The sequence below is a fragment of the Arctopsyche grandis genome, chromosome 2 (genome assembly GCF_051622035.1).
Source record: "Arctopsyche grandis isolate Sample6627 chromosome 2, ASM5162203v2, whole genome shotgun sequence".
In the NCBI taxonomy this organism is placed as follows: Eukaryota; Metazoa; Arthropoda; class Insecta; order Trichoptera; family Hydropsychidae; genus Arctopsyche; species Arctopsyche grandis.
The window spans coordinates 15382042-15405567 of NC_135356.1; the positions used below are offsets into that span (position 1 = coordinate 15382042).

General features: G+C 31.9%; 1 protein-coding gene across 1 annotated transcript in view; it reads right to left on the minus strand.

Moving 5' to 3' along the window:
- LOC143922288 (neural cell adhesion molecule 2-like) overlaps positions 1-23526 on the minus strand; it is a 232890-nt gene that overhangs the window by 110879 nt on the left and 98485 nt on the right. Inside the window, exons 6-8 of the mRNA XM_077445513.1 lie at positions 7480-7631; positions 4268-4412; positions 3662-3792 (exon numbers count right to left, since the gene is read on the minus strand). Of these exons, the coding sequence (XP_077301639.1) occupies positions 3662-3792; positions 4268-4412; positions 7480-7631 (428 nt within the window). The remainder of the gene's footprint in view (positions 1-3661; positions 3793-4267; positions 4413-7479; positions 7632-23526) is intronic.

The window sequence follows — 23526 nt, forward strand, 5'->3', positions numbered from 1 at the left end:
TTGAAATTCTCCCGCGAAATTTGTCTCAGCCCGACGACTCAAGACTGGGGTCGTTTCGTCATATAACGAAAATTTAAAACACAGATTCGAGACCAAAGTACCGCTTGTTTTTGAAAGCTCGGTCATTTTTTTGATTAAGATCGTTTGTTTTAATAATTGTCATCGTAGCTGGACGCGCGGAAATATGCGATAAATTTCACGGAGCGACGCGACATATGTACACATGCGCTACAGAAAATGTTTAACGGTTGCCGAATAAAAAAATTAAAACATAACTATACACACACACACACACATGGATACGTATATGCATGTAAACGTATATAAAAAAGGTGAAAAATACGATAGAAACGGTTCGCTTTTCAATTCGCGGCGTCGCCGTCGCCGTTAGCGCCCCGGCCCTGTATAAATTATGGGAATGTTTTACACAATTATTTGTACGACCGGAAATTAAAAGCCGTTCGGGATAACGGCCAGCGGTGGAACTACACTGTCCAGCTACTCCATTTTTTATTTTATTTTTTTTTTAGATGGAATATACGTTTCGCCTATTTCGCCCGCGTAGTATGGTCGTTTGCGTTGTATTTTAATTTACGGCTGGTGAAAAAGCGGGCCGAGATTATTGAACGTGAGATGAGAGTGACGACGCTGCTCGGTTTTGGGATGTTCGTGGAAATATAGAGGGGAATTATTAATTAATGAAATATTTTTTTTTAGATTATGTGTGAAAAGTCTGATCCGAAGAGAACTTCTCACAATGAATTAAAATATTATGTAAGTAAGGCCGGAGCGAAAAACACTAATTTTGGATTTTCATAGATTGGCCTGGTGGAAAATTTAACGTTAAATAAAAAAAATCATTGATTTTAAACATCCCAGCCCTGTGCCTCTAACCAATCAATTTATCTCGACAAAACTGAAAAAATGTAAGTTTTATGTATTTTTTGAGAATAGTTTCGATTTTTTGGACTATTCAAAAAACCATTTAATATTCACACATTGAAGTTTATTTGGGTCAATTATGATAAGTTTTGACCGATTAATGTGAATTCAAAGCCACCGTTTTGCTCGAAGCTCCCCATACAAAGAGTGTTAAAACAACAGTGTTTGGCATTTGAGTTATAACAAATTTCGTCAGACGAAATCGGACGAAAAAATCGAAAGCGAAGTAAGAAGAAACTTGTAAAAGTCAATTTTGATGAAACTATATACAAAAATACCATTAATTATTATGATGTAGCTGATTTAGAAACGAATCTTAACAGTTAAAGCTTTGATATTTGAAATGACTAAATAAATAAATAAAAGTTGTATACAAATACTTTTTTTTGTGATTTTAATTTTAAAAAAATCATTTAAATTTTATTAAAAATAAAAAAAACTATAGTAGATTAGAGTGTAGCATTAAATAGTACTGTTACTTTATTTACATGATCTCTAATATCGAAAAAGCCACAATTAAAATAAAGTAAAAATGTTCTTATACAAACACTGTGGATGATAACATTTTTGAATTCAACTTAAAAAGTTTATTTGAAACGCACTATATGAAAAGTTCACGTGGAAAAAATGTTTACCAGTGCTATCATCCCAAAATATTTGATTAAATTTATTTGTATATTCATTACTCAATTAATTTGGCTGGGAACAGAAATCAATTAAACGTAATTATTTTAATTTTATGTACAAATATGTATCATTTAAATAGACTGAGATTAATATCGCTTCGATATTTAAAACGTATTAAACATTGTCGATAATGATTTTTGATCTGCCTTGTAATAAGCATAGAGGTGTAAAATCCTTTAAATTAATAATTAACACACACACTTTGACTTAAGCTATTGAATTAAACGATTTCAATACAATAAATATTGTATAATATTTATTCTATCGACTTATTCTATGTGTCTAAATTACCGTATATATGACATATGTATAACTAGAATACAAACTAATATTAAAATTAACAAATATTAGCTATAAATCAAATATTATAATGTAAATAGTACATACGCAGAATTCATTAAACATTCGCATAGTAAACACGCGCATCTCGCAGTTTGCCAAAATATATTTTTTCCAATATTAAACGCACACATGTTAAATACATATTAATATTGTTAATAATCGTTGTGTACACAAATATGAATATTTATACCTGCTTTTTTTTTAATTAATATCCCAAAGCCGCACTTTTTTCGGTTGTATATTCTTATTAAAAATGTCTAAAGCCTTATCGATATAATTCGAATGACGAAAAATGGAATCGCCTCGTTTAAACTTTATTTGTTTATTGTAGAACTAAAACAGATTCATCTTTGGAGTGAAAACACGAAAAAATAATGTGGAAATAATATAAACATTGTAAAATGGAACCTGTACTCTATGAATATTGTATATGTCTAATTTAATTCATCGTTAAATGAAATATGCAAATTTAATACCAATTTTGAAATGTATGAATCTATTAGTCAGTTGCAATTCTTGCTTTTTCGCTGATAAGGCTTTTGATTTTGTCTTCATTTCAGTAATATTTGCAGTAGGCAAAATTTTAATCTCAATTCCTATTGGCTGAAAGGCTATAACATACGCGTATTTTGAAATTTGCGTTTTCTATTTGTCAGAATATCTTAACTGACCAATAGGATGCTGTATTTTTCTATTTACTGCAAATATTACAGATGTGAAATGAAATATATGTACATATATATATTATACATGTATTTGTAAGTATATTTAAATACTAAATAAGTGAAAAAAAGAAATATTAATAATAATAGATGAAAAAAAGTTAAATACTATATATAAATTAGGGCATTATAGACCATACATTGGGTTGAACCCACAAGATGAAATTCACATGGGTTTGTATTTGAAACCCATATGAATGTCAAAAGACTAATATGTATGTTGGTATATGACATAATACCAATTTTCAGTGTGAGAGATGTAAGTCTTCATTTAAGAGGTATCGTTGCTAATTATTAAGTTCAGTGTGTTCGTATGCTTATGTACATTTATACATACATACATACATGCGTAAGTATTTACGTATGCATGTGGCAGTTTTATGAAAGTCGACCTAACAATTATAATTGTGCGAGCTCGTCTTAATAGACACACAATGTCGTAGACAAAGGACCGCTCAGACTATGAAACTCTTGGATAAATTGCATGATGATGAAGAAGCTAACTTTAGCACAAACGCGAAACGAGCTTCGCAGAGCAGCGAAAGAACTTTAATTTGCCATAGTCTCAGCGGCCATTGTCATTCTTTGTTATTATCCTAGAGAGTTGTATTCCAGTCAACTTCCGAGAGTTTATTAATCTCCCCGTACGTACGGAAGTGAATTTTTCGCCGTTGAAAAGCGGAAAATTAAAAAAAATTACATATATATGTATGTATGTATACAAACACACAAACAAGTATACACCGGTGCAATCTCCAATCGTCGGTGTGGAATTTCAATTTCGTAGCATCCACGATATATATTGTATCCTATAATACATATACACTACATATATAGCATGGTTTTGAAGATTGCTACGAGTAGAGATTGCACTTGTGTTATTTTCAACTTACTATCTTGTCGGTGTCTTAAATCTATCTATGTGTAAAAGAAGTATGACAATGGATTTGTCTGAACTTTAGACTCACGTTGTGCATCCACCGTATCTGGTATATCCAAGGGTTCGATTTGATGTTGCATTCGAAGTAAACGTCCACAAATTCTCTGATCATCGTCGAGTTGACGCTGCTGCCCAATTCGAGGGTCACCAAAGGGACATCTGATGGAAGTTGACATTGAATTTTTATTAAATTTATGTGTATGTACATACATATATAAGGATGTTTTAATTCGTTTTTTTTATTTTAATCTTGAGTAAAAATTATTAGCGAGCAGGTTGATTATATTTATGTAGACATTCCGGAAATTACATTTTAATTAATCATAAAATTTAGCCATGAAAAAAAGGAAAATTCTACATCGGTACAAGTTGAAAGAGGGTCATAAATTAAAGCCTGAAGAAATTTTTGACTCGACGTGAAAATCAGTAACAGGAAGAGAAACAGCCAAAGTTTTTCACAGAGATAAGGTCATCGAGGAGTGAACTGTTGAAATGATATTAAAACGAATTAATTGCGAAATTCATCACGAAGAGCAAAATTTACGAGATAATTCATACCTATGTATGGTTGGGTATATGTTCATAACATATATAAAATTTCCTTCAATTAATTTATTAAAAAAAATTAACTCACGTTGTATATCCAGCTTCCAACCGTCTTCTAATCCACTGTCTGGAATTAGGCTTTGTACTGCCCTGCAGGATAAATATTTGCCACTATCAGCAATTGTGGGTGTAAATGGAAGTATGCTGACAGTCATATTTCCTTCAGCTGAAGTCTGTAAATCAAAAAATAATCAAAATATTTATACAAAAAGTATAAATTTAACCTTTTTTATAATATTTTAATACAAAAATTCTACAAAATGTAGTCGAAATCAAAATCCGTGTAAATATATCAACAAACTAAAATCGTAATGTTACTATGTAAACATTCAGGAAGAAAGTATTACAGAATACATGTATTTCATTCTATATTGGTATATAATTATGTTTCACCGTCGAATTAGCGGAGGTAATTGAAAATTTCTATCGACGGCTAAACCTCGCAAAATGGCAAAGTTTCAAAGCGATCTGAAGAATGTAAGAATATTGCCAGACCGATTGGCATAATGAAGCCAATAAAAACCTTGTAAAAATGGCGATTATCGCGACACCAGTTTCCAGGAGCTAAAAAAACGACATATACATTTATGTACACACTCATACATACTTAGTTCACATGTTTCGTCTATGTCGTGCAAAATTATCTATCATATTTATATACATCTACATATATTACATATATGTACATACTAGCATTTTCAAGGGAATATGGCACAATAATATGTTTGTGGGTATTTGTATTTTCATGTGCGGTCATAAACTGTGACTGATAATATAAATAATGGTCGCGTAATACTTTCATAGTGTGACTTCCGTAGTAATTTTCCGTGTGATTTGTGTCTGAAATGATCTCGTCGCGGTTAAATCAAGCGGAAAAAATGGCGAAAGCTCGTGCTGGTACGACGTGATGGAAAAATTCTACGTAGTATAATAAAAATAAATATCCGAGACTACAAGCATGTGATTAATGACAGAATTGATTGAATTTGGGATCAGAATTGATTCACCTGTAGTAAATAGTAATCATTACACTTGAACACTTTTCACACAAAACGATGATTAACCGATTGTAAATTTATAGTCACAAAATATGTTTGTTTTTAATAACGCTAAATTATAAAAAAAATATTTACATTGTTGAAAGCTGTTAGTGGTAAGGTTTTTGAGTAGTAAGAAGCTTATACTTTTAGTAGGGTTTTATTATTATTGTTCGCAGTAGGGAAAGTAAGAAACTTGAAACAAAAGCTTTTATTTAGGAATTAACTAAAATGGTAAAAAACAAATTTAAAATTGAAATCTTTTAAGTAGGGTTTTGAAAAATGTATGTAAACGCGACGGGTGCTCATTTAATTTTATTTAAATATAGCTTTCATGTTCATAATAACATTGAGGAAATATATAATTCAATGAGCGCCTTACGTTATTTCAAAAAAATACTAAAAATATTAAAATTGTTGGTGCTCCCAAATAAAAGCGGTTTTTTTCTGCTAAATTTTCTTTATAATATAGAAAAAAATATGAGTTTAGTGAGAAAAACAATGCTTTTTCATTTGTTAATTCAGAGTTTATTTACGATCATAAAACAATTTGTATATACTATTATATACTTTGTAAGCTGGCAACCCTGAGGCAACCGTGTGCGCCTGACGTTTGAGGTCCATTCAAACTTGGAATCTGGTTTTTACGATGTTTTTTTTCCATTATCTATTATTAGTAGTTCACTGATACAGCTATTGTACACCAGAATATAGGTCATGGGCTTAAATCCCAGCCAAATATGCTGCTGGCGAGGTTTTTTGGTTATTAAACAAACACAGATATCGATCGTCTCCTGCTAGAATTCGATTATTGTGACGGATCCAATAAATCAGTATCCTCCCCATCAATTTATTGCAAATTCGAGCTATTGGAGTTTGTTGAATCTTATAAAAAAGCTACCAGCATAATGTGTTTCTCGCAAATTTTCTGTGTATCAAAAATTTGTTCATTGTCAATCAGGGTTACCAAATATTCGAATATCGAACAGTAGTTTTAAATTATTTAGATTCAGTTTAAGATAGATTAAGATATTATTAAAATTTGAAGATAATCCTAATCTGGTACGTCAAATAGAATTAAGGTGCTGTAGATTTAAAATATCCCTAGATCCATATTGTCAATGGATCCTCAGATTTGAGATGCCGATTGTCAATGGATGTGTCTATTTGTATTTTATGTACATGTTGGAAATTTTTTTAATGTATGTACGCATGTAAAAAAAATTAGGACCCCAAAGATTTTGGTGTCAACAAAATAACTACCAAAAACATACAAGTATGTGAAATTTAAGATTGATTTAACGATGCTTAGTGTGTCAAAATCATGATTATCATTCAAGAAAGTTCACAGTGATTAGTTTACACTGTGAACTTTCTTGAATGATAATCATTGAATCTTTGACACACTAAGCCATACCGTTAAATCATATTTAATTTCACATACTTGTATGTTTTCTGGTAGTTTTTTGATCAATGGGAATTAAGATTCGGATTTCGAATGAATTGAAATGTAATTAGACATATAATTTTTGTAATCGCTTAATATGTCAATTCAGAAAAATTTGACGAATGAAACTGATGAATTTAAAATGTTCCGATTTCATTTCCACAACCGAATTTAATTTCAACGAAATACGTCATCGCCATCGTAAAGCTTTACGCAATCTCATAACATATAAGTAATATATACATATGTATATGTGAATACATACGGAGCACACATGTATCCGAAATCCGGATAATTCGACCGTGCACACGAGCCGAAATAATTGTCGGATAATAGGGGTGGGTGGCGGGGTTGAACACGCGATCGAGCCAAGTCGAGCATGGAAATCTTTCAGCAGTTAAAAAGGATTATTCAACTTAAGCCGTGTTTAATTTGGCGCTCAGGAGCGAACCTTATTAAAACTGGGGTCTCGAGTGCACCCTTAACCCCTTTTTCCCCAGCCACCTGAGTAGGGGCTACGTAACACCCCCGCCGTTTTAATACCCCGGTCGGGAATTTTAATTACATCGAGTTAACCGCCCCGCCCCTCCCTCTCCTCCGACCGCTCTCGAATACTCGTCTTGATACTGGTCCTAGGTAATGATTGATTCACCAGCTCGGCGAAGTTGGGACTTATTTATATGCGTGGCCTTTGATTGGAGACTGTGGGGGGGGGGGCAGGTGGGTGGGGGTGCTTAATGAGAGTTTTAGACTTGCCGTGTCTTTGGAGTTCTTCATGGCCGTGCTGCCCTTCCACCAGGTGATGGTTGGAGGTGGTCTGGAGCCGACGATCTCGCATTCTAGTTGGTAGGTGTTGTCAGCAGATAAGGGCTTGTTCTCGCCGCGAAGTTTCACCCATAATGGTCGAACTGAAACAAAAATTATCGTTTAATTATTATATGTTTACCTTTTGATTATTTGCAAAAAATGCTTATGCATACATATGTACATATGTATCTCAACTACAGGTGCACGGTTTGTTGAAATGATTAATGATACTATAGACAGACCACTATAAAAAATACATAGTTTGACATGTAATGCTTTCAATTGTGTTGTCATGGGTTCAATCCCTGGCTGCGCTGCTGGCCAGATCTTGGATATATAATTGTTTTCTATCGATTGTTTCCTATCAGAATTTGCCAATTTATATGATTTAACGTTTCTCGCAAAATTCGAGCTTACATCTTCTTGAATTTGCTGATTAAATAAATGAAAAAGTTTTTCAGCATCTCGAAATTTGGCGATTAATAAAAAAAGTCCAAATTTATCCATGATGCTTTGTAAAATTACGTTTATTAACCTGTTAAGCCTTTCTGGTATATATGTATGTATAAAAATATACAATATATTCCTGTATACATGTAAAAAAAATTTGGAGACCAGCAACTTGTCTGCTATTTTCATTATTTTTTAAAATATATACATATATGTACATACATATGTATATATGGGCCGTTACATTTGAAAGTGGCGGAAGACCAATTTTCAGTTCCAAAAACACTATTTGAATTAATTCTTAAGGTTATTACGAGAGACTTGTCTGCAGATAAATCTCTACGTAGATGATTCAGTTGGGTGATTTACCGCGATGATTTTACTGAAAATTTATCGAAGCGCAAAATTGTGGGTAATCAAACTAATAACTTAAGATATTACTACATATCCAATAATATAACGTTCGTACATATGTACACGCATATTAAACTTGGAAATTAACATGAAATAAGTTTTTTAGACAGTGACGCAGCTGGAAATTTGAAATATATAAATGTTATGATCATCAATCAGATATAACGTGTATTATTCAAATGGTATTTTCTATTTTTTCCCATTCCTTGCCTCCAATACTACATCGTCTATAACCCAGTCTTGTATGTAATACATATCTACGTATTGAATTACGCTGTAAATTTGCCTAGTCTGCTCAATTTAAATTAATTTTTAATTTTCAGATACTAAAATTTCGTTACATAGATTTCGTACATACATAGCTGTTAATCCTCTTCGCTAAGATGTCTCAGTGAAGTTGCAATGTTCTATGCATGAATGAAAGAAGTAATCCGAAGAGAATTTTTTTTTGTTGTGATGTTGAACTGTTAAGAGGGCTCGACATCAGTGCCTTATCCATACAAACGTATTACACTTCTCCCTCCCTCAATTATGGCACTAGAGAAATTATTTTTTAATATGCTATGGATATCTACCGTAGGCATGTTTCTATTTTTTTTATTTTTTTGATTAGTTATTTTTTATAGGAGCTAGGAGCCACCAAATATCTATAAAATCGCCTCGTTTTTACACCCACGAAATGAGTCCAGCGTGCTAATTTAACAGTTGATTTAAAAAAAAATACGAAAACACAATCATAGTAAATATCTTTCTCATACCGATATGAAATTTTTTTTAAATTGGTTAAGTTTCGGAAGAGAAAACTGGAGAATACGAAACCTCGATTTTGTTGATTTAAAATAGGTATTATCTGGTCGAGGCGCAATTGTCGCATTCACTCAATATATATATATCGAAGAAAGGAACGGCAAAAAAATTAAGGTTTCGGGTAGCCAGCCCTCTTAAAGAAATGTTAAACCTGTTAGCGGAAAAGATGAAATTTTAAAAGGTCGTACTGCGTCACTGGCACAGTAGAAAGTGAATGATGGAGGCGTGGTGAACCAGATCTTACTTATACAGAGTATAATTATAGGACAAGTTTGGTTTTTTATGGTAAATAAACAGTACAATTCAAGGCATGTATACTTTTATATAATAAGCAAGTACTTAGATGCACGTGATGTGGTCGGGTCGTTAACTGCGATGGCAAAGGTGAACTCAACTTGGAGTATTTAAAGTTTCTTGGCAAACATTATGATCTATATTAGACGACAGTTACTTTCCTCTTTCACCCAAGGTCCATCATGTGAAAGTTTAAGCCACCCCGGCCATATTGTGTTGTATCATATGTACACACGTGCATATGTAGGGATGTGTTGTGTACGTATGTATTTCTTTTTCTCAGTTGATGTATAAGTGTGAAACTTTTGCGTTTTGAATAAAGAGTGCAACAATGCACCCAGGTCATAAACTTGGCAAGAGGGAAGCAGGTGGTGCCGCTTTGCATACTTTGTAATTGATTGTTGTTCTTATTTTCGACCAACTTAGACACAAAAAGTTGGTCGAAAAGTGTGACGTTATTGTTATATCATATGACGTTGAAGAAAAGTTTATAATGAGTGTGCGTATTCAGTTTATGTATATAAAATTTACATTCTATGTAAAGTGCAAAAAACCATGTGAACTTAATAAGAGGTAAGTAAAAAAAATGTAAAAATAGAATCCGATACGAATATTCGATATACTAACATATGTACTACGGCTAAAAAAAGAAACATGTACAATTTACAACGTTTCATTAACTGATTCAAAGTTTCAGTGCATTAAGATTAACGGCGTTTAAGTTATCTCTAAATACATTAACGCAATTTTTAAAATTCATGAAGATATATTCGTGATCGATTGTATATATAATATATAATATATGTATATATATATATATATATATATATATATATATATATATATATATATATACATATATATATATATATATATATATATATATATATATATATATATATATATATATATATATATATATATGTATATATATATATATATATATATATATACATATATATATATATATATATATATGTATATATATATATATATATATATATATATATATATATATATATATATATATATATATATATATACATATATATGTTACGGTCGAAAAGAATTTTCATATGTAATATAATCCAACAAGCGTTTTAGGTCATATGTACATATATGATAAAATATCATCGCATGGGTTATGGAATATTAGTTATTAAATAAAAAAAGTTAAAAGAAGTGCGTCCGCATCGCGGTCGTATTTTTTTCAAATACTCCTAAAATATAATTTATTTAATATTTATATTTAATTGTATAATATGAAAAATGATTTAAAACCACGCTAAATCAAATTACCGTTATTTTAAGCAAATTCTAACCTGTAATATAGTGATAGACCCGATGAAAATTTAATCGGGTGTATTATAAGTAAAAACTACCTACCTATCTACATATACATAAATAATATAAAGCACCAATAGAAAAAATAATTAATTAATTAATTAAATAAATTTTCAATATAGGGCACTTAATGCTCTGAGACTATTGCCCTAGAGGAAAAATTGGTAGCAAATAGTATATATACATATATATATATATATATATATATATATATATATATATATATATATATATATATACAAATAGTATATATATATATATATATATATATATATATATATATATATATATATATATATATATATATATATATATATATATATATATATATATATATATATATATATATATATATATATATATATATATATATATATATATATATATATATATATATATATATATATATATATATATATATATAAGTTTTTTCTTGATCTGTTAATATATTCGTATTGTATTCGTACGTTTTGTTGGAAATATTTCAGCTGTGACGTATGTATGTATGTACATATGTTGAATCAAAATGACTATTATAGTACGGCGAGTGTTATCGCACACATATACACACACACACACACACCCACATAATAGCGTTACTATATATATGACATCTCTAGAAGCGCACGTATACTTTCAACAATGTGCGCCAGTTGTCATATAACAGCTCTGATATTTTTATGAATGCTGCAGAATTTAATAATGCGTTCCAATTTGCTTTAGTATAACGAATAAAGGTGATGAATTTCGTATTACGATAACTCTAAGAATGTGCTGTAAACGTAATTGTTATAAACGGGCGACACGCTATCAGTCGTGGAGATAAAATAATTAATTTAAATTCATCGCGTCGTTTTATTTTCAACATTTAACCAAAGATAATCGAAATTCAATTAAAATAACTTTTAATTCGTAATTTTAGTCGCCTTTTAGAAAAATTTAATTGTTCGAGAGGGCGAACGAAAGAGAACGGTCTTTTGAGCTAAACCTCGAAAGTTTGCCGCGGATAGTTTGAGCGTCGGTGCGACGAAGAGAACTTCAATGAAGATTCTTATCTGTATTGTCTTATCTTGAAACGGTGGCGAGCAACTTTTTCGAAAAGTTGAAAAGGGGGGCCAGGAAAACTCGGGGGGTTCCATAGATAGAGTAAGGGGAGGTTTGCCGATGGTTTGGGTGTCTGAATCTAGTGTAAAAAGTGGCAATCGTCTAACTGCGACGTAATTGGCTTCGGCGCTCACCCTTTCGTCGAATATCTCCCACTTCCTATCTGAAGAAATGTTCCGTGGGTGTAATGTGACCAGCCGTCTTGAATTCAGTGGGACTTCATAAAATTTTGCATCTTAATGCCTGTATGTATTTGGTGATACTTTCAATGGTGTGAAATAAGTTGGCAACTTAGTCACTTCAAACCAAATGAAATTCCAAAACAATAGTACACAACGGGATAATGGGATAACGGGATAACGGTATCATCTGCATATAGGGCTATGTGACAGTTTTTTGGAATAGGTATGTCATTTATATATATGGAGAACAAGAGTGGGCCAAGCAAGCTCCGCTGCGGAACACCAGCTGCGATTATTTTTGGACATGATAATTCTTTATTTACGCTAACCACTAGCTTTCTACGAGTTAGGTATGATTTGATGATGAGAATTAGGTAGTTTGGTATTTTGTTAATAAGGAGGTTTTGAATGAGTCCATCGTGCCAAACCGTGTCGAAAGCCTTTTCTATGTCGAGACATACCATTCCGGTACTTCTCTTCATATTAAAATTCTTCGTCACGTGATCAGGGGCAGATACTTGAACCTGCTCCCACTGGAATCAAAGCCTTTCACATATTTAGTCTCTTCCAACCCCTTCTGAGTGGCTTTTAGCTACCGGTATTGCAGTTACATATAGGTATATTATTTTTCGCCTTCTTTTCGTTAGATTATTTCAAAAAAAAGTTTAGCCGGTATAACTGAGACATATTAAAATAAATAATTGGTGAATTTATTTCCATAGATGTCTCGCAAATTTTGAATTTTCAAAATTCAAAAATCGAAATTCAGCGATTCATAAAAAAAATGTAAAACATATGTAAAATTACTCTATAAATTGTTTATCTATGTTTGTAATTGGCCAGAAAAGTACATTGAGGTTGACCTGTAAAGCCTTATTGGTAAATATTTATATACAGGTGTATGTAAATAAAATAAAATTCTGTACTGCTAGTCACATTTGGATATTTGTGACAAGTCGATCGTTTGTTATCTGATTTTATTGTTTAAACGGTTCCTCATAAAAATAGACAAAACCAACCTACCTACTATTTGGCACCACTATTTGAATACGATTTCAAATTTATAAATGTGCAATACTGTGTCACTCAGGGGCAACCAAAATGGACCAATGTTATAATATAAAAACAATTGTTATAAGAGCGCTGTGACACATGGAAGTAACCTATCAGACCACTAATTTTGTATCTATTCAAATTAAATCCTGTGCGTTTGACATAAATCTTCATCAATATGTTCGCCTTTTTTTAAGTTTAAATCGTAGTAAAGGTTATTCCAAGACGGAATCCAGAATAAATTGGATTGTACACCTTAGCATTCAGAAGCAGATTTAATTCCCGAAAGCTTTCCTCCCACCATAACCATTTAAATCCCGTTACGGGACTCGCGTAGCGTATTTTTTAAGCACGGCATAAAATAAATACGTATTTATTTATTAAATAATAAAATAAAAAATAAAATTCCTGAAACAATTCGTCTGCTGCCTGGAATATCATTCTTTAGATTATTACAGAAAATGTGAGTTGAATATTTAATCATTGGTCCTTCATTAGTTGAAAAAAAAGGCTCACGCCCAAAATATAAACTACGCCCGGAAACAGCTCACTTGGCGAACACTGATGTAGAGAGATACTTTCGACTTGGGTTTAGAAACTGAGAAGAGGTCCGAGGTTCTGTGAAAAGTTAGTCACCTTAGTGCTGTGTGAAAGTGTCGCTCTCATTAGCCTCATGATGACAGGGGAGGGGGTGGGTGGGGTACGCAGGGGAAACTTCCGGGGGCGGGGCTGCCTAGATAACTTTGTAAGGAAAGCTTTTAGGGCAGATTATTTCGTTTGTCTGTCGAGCGCGCTCATACAGTTTCCATTTTGCGCCGAGCTTTTTATTTTACACCCCACCCACCCCCGTCGTGGCACCCTTTACACTTTGGTTCTAAAAACGGCGAATAAATGCGATTATGGAGTGAAATTTTCCGCGTTCGAGACGGTTGCTTTTAGCTTTGGGCCGATCGGTCACGTCAGTTCAAAATGCGTCGGTCAAAAAGCTTCTACGTTGATTGGGTGGAAAAATAACGTTATATATTGCGCTAAAAAAACGCACACGCACACAAATATAATTAAATACTCTCGATAAGCTAGATGAAAAAACAACATCCAGATTTTTTCGTTTAGCTTTTTGTTTGCTTTTGTTCGGCGCCAACACGTCCATGCCTTTTGAATAATCACGTCGCTACTGCGTAAAAGTGAGGAACATTTAAATAAAAATGTTATTAGAAGAAATAATTATATTGATTATTTATTTCGATGAAACAATCAATGGATAGAGAAAATGTCTTGAATGGTTAAGAAATATGAAAAGTTGTACATATACGCATGTATGTATATGTATATGTACGTACATATATAATATTTGGAGTTGGTGCATATGTACATACATACATTGGGCCGGAGCGAAAAAAAACGAATTTTGGATTTTATCGATAAACATAGTGGAAAAACTTTTTAGTATTAAGGAAACGTTAAATAATTTTTAGCAATGTATTGCGCCTCCAACCAATAGATTTATCTCGACAAAATTTTCGAAAAAGTAGGTTTTTTTTCATTTAAATCTTGTTCGAGAAAAGATTTATTTAACTATGTATTTAAAAATAAATAATCAATATTCAATTATCGAAGTTTATTTTAATCGATTTTGATAAGTTTTGACTTATTAATGAGAGTTCAAAGTCATCGTTTCGCTTAAAAGTTCCCATACAAAGCGCGCCATGCTCGCAATGGATGTTTGTATGGGGGAAGTGCCATTTTCAGAAAATCTTATTTTTTTATGTTCCCGTGATTATTATGAAAAAAAAATCCTTGGTAGCTTGCTTGGGTATATGTATTTAATTTGAATACAAAAAATTTACGTATTTTATGAAATGTAAAGAAGCCAAAGTATCCTCCATTTGTATACTTTACATGAAAGTGATAAATTGTTTTCTTTAAGAAATTAAAATAAATCTCCCTTTTTGTTTGAAATGTATAATATATAATATATAAAAACAGAGGCTATGTACATATGTGGGTATATTTGCGGGTATGTTTGTGGGTATGTATGTGACGGACACGTGGACAAGTATAGAGATTAAAAAAAATCAAATTTTAGAATACCAAGAGTATACGTTAGGCATAGGGATGTGGCGTAACGACCGATCGTGTCGAGGAGACGCGGGGAAGTAGGTTAAGGGGGGAGGGGGTGGAGCGTCAGACTTGTGCTCCTGATATTGAACGAGTTGAAATGGGTGGCGTCAGCGTCAGATGCGCGGGGGTGTACATACATACACACATCAACGAAGACACACACACACACATTCATCCATCATTTCGAGCGGGTGAACGGGTTGGTTCGGCGAGCGTGTAATGCGCGCACTTAACTTTTTACGATTAATACGTGCGCCCGCCTATAAAATTTATACATATATAACATAACTATATTTAAATTCATGTATCCATTCCTTTCCGAAGCCACCCGTTGAAATCAACGAGCACAACACTAGTATATTTAATATATAATTTCGAAAGAGACTCTATAAGCTTTGGGTCATAGAATCCGTGACGTCATCAAACAAATCAAAATTTCTATGCCAATGATATTGATATCGTTGAATATATATTTTTTTGGATTCAAAAAAATTTTATAAAAAAACAAACGGATGTTTACTATCAGATTAGCCATTTGTTTAAGCGGTTTATATTACAAATACTGAGCGAAACCGGCTATTTTCTTTCTTAATAGAAAACAGGATCATACTATGCGCCTTTGACAACAACACTTGTATTTATCGGAACGCTGAAAAGATCATATTTTTTCCAGCAAAGCGAGGGCGACTCTAATATACATGAAAAAAGCCTTCACAGGCATTCGTCAAGCTTATGACCGATATTTTCAAAGGCGTCTAGATTAACTCGTAAATTTGTTAACTCCGGCACAATGGCAACAACAACAACAATGAAGAGACGGTAACATTTGTTCCTTTTTTTAACATCCGGCGTTCCTTTTTTCAGTACTTTGTACATTTTTATCTTGAAATACTGGGCGGGTTTAATAAGAAGAGAAAAAGAAGGGGAGCGGTGAAAAAAAAACAAAATGACTCACTTCCTCCCGGGAGCCGCGCACAAGTGAAACGTAAACGGCACTTACGGCGAAATTACGAGATGCCCAAATGCAAATCTTGCGTTTTGAACAAAGCGTCCTCTTGTGCTTTTGTGCCCGTCGCTGCTTTACTTACTCACTCGTCTTCAAACCCCACCCTCATCCCTGTCTCCATTCTTTCATTCTTCCTTTCTTTCCTCCCTTTCGACGAAATATACCCCGGCTCATTCGGAAAGTATCTCTCGGCTATTTGCGATAATTCAATTTAGCGCATCTCCATTTCGCGCGTCGCAGCAATTTGAATTGTTCGTTCGATCAATTGAAACGTGGAGTCTCAGAAGTGAATCAAATAGTCATGCCGTTTCAAACGAGACAAAAAAAAAACAACAATCTTGGATTTGGCTTACTAAGATTGTATGTAAAATGCATCATACTTGCGTTGCTACATAAGTTCGCAATCGATGATTAATTTTGAAATATTCATTTATGCAAGTTACATCCGTTTTTATTAACACAACTATTGCCAACATTGTACATAAGTATTATTCAAGGACAATTACAAACATCGATAATCAAACATTACCATATTTTGTAGCATTTTTAAATATCAACAACCCTATTTTGTGAGAAATTGGCCAAATTGCCATTTTTTTGAAGCTGTTTCCAATGAAATCAGATAAATTGGCCAACTATGATAGGAAACGATTGACCTTGGAGTCAGATGGCCAAGGTCTGGCCAGCAGCATAGCCAGGTTTGAAGCCGTGACCACACAATAGAAAGCATTACATGCTAACCCCTGATCTACATATACTGCTAGTTAATCATATCAAAGAAAGTGATTCTACATATTTGCAGTTTTTCTTTATGAAAACTAATGAAAGCTTCCACGTATGTATATTTAAAGTTTGTTTATTATTTTAATTTGTATAATTGAATATTAAATTATACAAATTTAATACGACTATATGAACCTACATATTTTTTGTGTTTTTATTTCAATATAATGCGAACAAACGATTTTTTTTAAATATCAAAGTTTTAACTTCTGGAGCCATTTCTAAACTGTAGTATTTTCAAATTGTGACTTTATGGGTTTTTTTTATGCGATATGTCCAAAATCTTGGAGAAGTAGAATTAGCCTATTACAGGCCACCAATATTTTAAAAGATATTTCTCGAAATGAAGAAAAGTGCATTTATGACACTTTCAATTATATCGGCTCATATGACGGATTCCGATTATTGTTCGGTTCAAATTTGTATTAAAATGGAAAGAATGAAATCAAGAAAAATATCACATTAAAACCGCTGCAATAGGTTGCGGATAGTGGAAGCATTTACATAAGTTAGAAAATAAAAATTTTGAATGTTGAAATAAAGTGGATTCTAAAATGCACGTGCGACAATTTTGCATTCGGACTGATAAAATCCCACAGCGTATTAATTTTCGTTTGAATGCTAATGAACAGAATTTCCCATGTGTATATCCATTTCTCGAAATTATCACACTCATACAAATTGAAGCAGGCTTTAAGGCTCCACAAGGCTTTAACTTTATTTAGACGTGTTCGACTGGACGTCGCAATTTCGCGCGTCGAAAACTGACTAAACGCGCGAATATTGTACGAGCGAGCTGCTCCGAACGCGTTTTGAATAATAAGGACGAGTCCAAAGGGGCAAACTGAAATTAGATTAAAGGGGTGCTGGCACGCGCTACGCTCTCGTCCTAATGGACTTACGAGGGGGTGTGAGGTAGGGTGCGAAATTAAAAATAAAGGCCCAAATTGACAATTTTGCCTGACGGAAACCGGCCACTGAGAAAAAGTCGCCGAGCATTAAAGCCGCACTCCAGAAGGCGTGACAGCTTCACTAGAAAGCTCCTCGGATATTATCGTTAAAATAAAAAATAAGAATTTCATTTGCCTTTATATACAGAGTGTTCAATTATGAGAGCGAAACACCGAGATGAATATATAATACTATACGGCTTTAAAATAGGAACTTGATTAGTGTACGTATCATTTGGTACATACATACTGGGTTATTCACTCAGTAATGTAGATATGTACATACATACATATTTCTATCGGTTAAAATTTTTGATTTGTCTTAAAACTAAATAAATGAGAGTCAAAAAAGTGACTGTTATAACTGGTTAATTGTTTAGTCTGTGACGTGTGTAGGGGCGTTAGATAGACCCGAATTGATAGCGAGCTGTCATCACTTCGATTTGACACAAGATTCCGATGTAAATTTTAATGAGTTCGTTAATGATTAAACTCCTCTAGTTTCATGTCGGAGATATTAGTTTACCTGAATTTTAGATAGCCCCCGTATGTTGGGAAGATATCAAAGCGTCATAAAGAGCGGAAGTGCTTCAAAATCAGATCACAAATTTTTGATGGTTGGGAATGTCACTGAACTAATAGAGTGAAGCTTATAAAAAGCTAGTAAAAAAAAACAACAAAATGTGATCAATGATCGACATCTCGAGTTTGAATTTTCGAACAATCACAATATGTACTTCGAAGGTATACATATGTACATATTTATTTATTTATTTAATACAGTTAGGACATAGTAATATTACAGATATACTCCAGGGCGTCACTACATATAGCTAAACATATATACTCTAAAAATAAGTTAAAGGATACAAAAATATAAACAAAAAAAAGCATGAAAATAATGTAAAGTATGTATGTAGAATATAAATGAAATATGAACAATTAAATGTGAGATCATATTAACGATCTCATACTGCAATCCCTCAACTAGATCAGTATATTTTTGATTGGACAAATGTAAAAGACTTACATACATATACTCGTATGTTTTTTTTTAATATTTTTTTACCAAAAGTTCAATATTTGATATTTTGTCTGTCAGTAGTAATTTTGTGGACCGTTTTATTTCAACGTAGAATGTGTTTATTTTTTTAACGCTTTGATAATATAATATAATTTTATGCTAATTATGGTTTGCTGAGTATACACATTTTATGTAGATTGTTGGTATTTCATTTCATGAAGTATGAGATTCGTAGTTATCACATATTGACGTAGATATAATGGCTCATATAATGAGGGGGTAGTCGTTTGCTTTTTTTGTCTGCTATGTACACACATATATGTATATATTGTTTCAAAGAGGGAAACTTTATGATGGTGGTTGTGTACTCTTAGTGGAATTGATTGGATTATTAAATTTACCAGGGGCATTTTTAGAGATCCAAAAAGTGGACTAAATCGACAACGAAATTGTTGCCTATATGAAATTGTTTGATTGAAAACTGCAATATCCTTAATTTATCAGATATTTTGTACTAGTTTTCTGATGGGCAACTTTAAAAGTATATGTCAAAATCACAAAACGTGTGATCTTTGATTTTATTATCAAATTAATTTTAAATTCAAATTACAATGAAATAAAATCACACATAGACAACCAAAACTATAAAATTTATCACATTTAAGGATGATGTGATTCTTTGAATCAATGAAATTTGAAACTGTAATGAAATAACATTTATCTATTCATTATATGTACGTATGTACATATATGTATATATTTGATATCAATCATATTGAAATGAAATTTTAAACCACAAAGCGCATTTATCTATTCCGTATCATCATATCTATAATATCGTTTTTATGTGTGTCTGTGTGTCTGTCTGAGATAACGCCCACCGCACTATAATAGTCATTTCGATTCAACATAAAAACCACTAACCTAAACTAAACCACTGCCAAAACGTATACGAATATAATAACAAAAGAAAAAAAAAAAAATATATATATATATATATATATATATATATATATATATATATATATATATATATACATATATATTTATACTGTTGTTGCCAATGTTTCCTCTAGAAAAATAGACGGCGGAAAGTCCGCGCTTACCGCCATCTATTGAAAATTTATTTAATTAATTAATTATTCTATTGGTGTTTTAAATTGTTTACCTGTTGCAAGGTAGGTATTTTTTTTAAAATTAATTATAAATATTAAATTAAATATATTTAAAAGGTATTTGAAAAAAATTCGACCGCGTGCGGATCGAACACAGAACCTACATATTTCTTTTAATTTAATAACATAATATGCCAACACCCATGTGATGATTTTTCATCGGGTACAACACCAGTTGTTAATATTTGTAAGATGATTCATATCGTGATAAGTTACTACTACCATATCATACTACCACTCACGTAGTCAAAGAAAAATGTATCTCTTTATATGTGTGAAATTTGCGTTCTGGTGTCAAGTTGTACAGCAGATTATCAAGTGCATTGCGATTCGATCAAAATTGATGTATTCAAAATTTAAATCGATCTTTGTGGCAGGGAATGAGATTCGTCGAGTATATTCCGCGTCACTTATTCATGCGGGACGTCTCAATATTTCACGATGAATCTGAAAGGTTTGTCTATCTCGCTGTCAGTTATGGCGTCTTAGCATAAAAAGGGAAATAGTGTACCTCCAGTATATGTATACGCCACAGAATAGGCTCTGATAGTTTGTTTTTCTGTGTGTGTTTCTTCGTCAAATAAATTTATGAAAAATATACAGAGACCGGGAGATGGAGCACCGCAATAAAGGCGGGTGAATAATACAGTGGTCTCGGCGTCATCAATCGAACCTTAAAATTGAAGTTTCACAAGGGGGCGAGGTAGAATCTGCTGAATAAATTTCATATCAGAAGGGAGGGAGCAGTTTGAGGCGTTGCCAACTCAACCCGTCTCAAACGAGAACTAAAAACTGCTATAGTACGTACATATGTACGAATCTGGCGACATTTTTTATTCGAATTGAAAAGTATTTATGTATGTTGCATTAATATTTCACGAAGTTTAATTTGTAATTTGTTTATCAGAATCAACTTGGCATACATATGGGGCTCCTCAAGATGAAGGAGTTTTAGTAGCTGGGCAGGATTTAATGAGGAAAGTTGAATTGTTCTTGCGAAAATTTTGAACTTATAGTGAAAAAAGATTTTTCGAATGAACGGATGAAATTCACGCTTTGATGTCATTGATATTTTTATTAAATATTAGGTTTTTTTAGCGTGTCAATTTTGTAAGGTAAATTTTCGACTGGCACAAAATAAATTATAATTGTGTTGTTATAAACTTAATTACAAAATAATGTTGTTCAAACTTCGGACGAAATTTTAACAACATATTTATTACAAATTTATTTAATGTAAAACAACGGATTCAAAGTAAAAGGTTGTTCTGATAACTGTAATGTATTTTATGAGTATTTTTCATAATGGATTTGAGGAGAGTTACTTTATCACAATGCATATTTGCTGAGTATCGTTGTTTTCTAGGAAACTGTAATAAATTTGATATAATGAATAAACAATGATTTGAATTATAAAATAAAATAAAATGTAAAATAATTTATATTAATTTGCTATAGTACATATAGATATATGGTTTAAAAGAATAGTCGATTCTTTGGAAAATTCAATAAAATTTTTCCATTTCGAATAGAATTTGAATTACAAACTATTTAGGGACCACTTATCTGCATAAATAGAGAGGATGTGATACTTATATAGGATTTCAAGGTTGCCTAAAGAGATATAAACCAATTAGTATTATAAATAGTATTAATATTCGTAGAGATTCAAGGTAGATAATTCTCAGAAGGCAATACTTTATCAATTGATATTTTGTATATACATACATACATACATATATAATTTGATAATACAAACTACTGATTATACATACATACATACACACAATTGCAATGACTTTTCAATACTGATACTTTAGAAAAAGTATTGTATTAATTGGAAGGTTCAAAAATAGATTGTTAATTGCCCAAATGATTGACAACAAGTTACGTAGTATTATATGTTATTGTAAAATAATTTATATGCATAACGACGCGCAACAATAGAAGACATGTCTAAAATTCATATAATGTTTGTATATTTGTATAATTTTATTTTGCTTACTTTTTTTTATAAGAAAGGAAATTGTAATAAGATGAATTTATTATTATTACGTAAAAAGAACGCCAAACATAATATTGAAAATATTTCATATATGTACATAGAAACAAACGTTTGTAAATATGTACATATTTACATATGTATATATGTATAATATGTATATACATGCGATGAATTTAACAATGAGTTCATTTTAAAATTATATTATTAATGAATTGAATTAGTTGTATGTACATACATATAATATATGGAGCAAACAAAGCTAGAATTTAATACGGAAATTACAACATTGTACATTAACATAATGGAAAAATAGTAAATTTATCTCGTGGGAGGACTAAAAGTTAAATTGTTCTTCTATCATTAATTTGTAGAATACGCCCCAGCCAGTATAATTGAGATCCCTCAATGAAAAGGGTTAGCGGTTTGATACTAAAGGATTTTCGTATTTCTATCCCTTCCCGATACCCTTACCATTATCCCATCTCATATCTATCCACTGCTCGCTCTATTGACCCAAGTTTCTCATTGATTATCTTAAATTTGGTGTCAAAAACTAAGTTAAAAATTTTCAATTATTTTATTTTATAGTAGTTATACATGCACATAACAGATTCGCAAGAGAGATATGCAAATAGTAAATCAGTTTCAAATTCCGATTATAATATTGCACTTGTTCCATCTACGAATAAATGTGTGTGATTAATAAAAGAAAGGCTTAAATTAGCTATTAGAAATAAAACTGAGGTCAGTTTGGGAAAAGAACATATCCAGAAGAAAAAAATATAGAAAGAAAATGTCTTTTTGATGAAATGAAATAAAATTGAAAAAATACTCGAAACGAAAAATAAAATAAACGATGAATAAAAAATGTATATAATTTTTGATTTGATTCACTACCACTCATTCCTTTTTTTTGGATAATATACGTATCTTCGTATACAATGATACAGTAAATAATGTTTATAAGCGTTTTCTTACAAAAAAAGAATTTATTTTTGAGATAAATTCGGTAATTTACCGGTAAACCGGTAATTTGTATTAAAATTGTTGGATTAACGGTAAACGAAAATCACAGTAAATTGGTAAACGTACACATGTATATACATACGTGACATAAAAAATTACGCAACGTGGAATTTCCGCCAAAATTGCACACATTTGAATAATAACCGGGCAAAACGCGAGCTTAGTCTTTAATTTGGTCCGGTAATTAATAATTGCGAATCCAATGGGAGTCATCGGGTTTTTACACAATTTTAAATCTAAATCGCCGATCGCTGAACA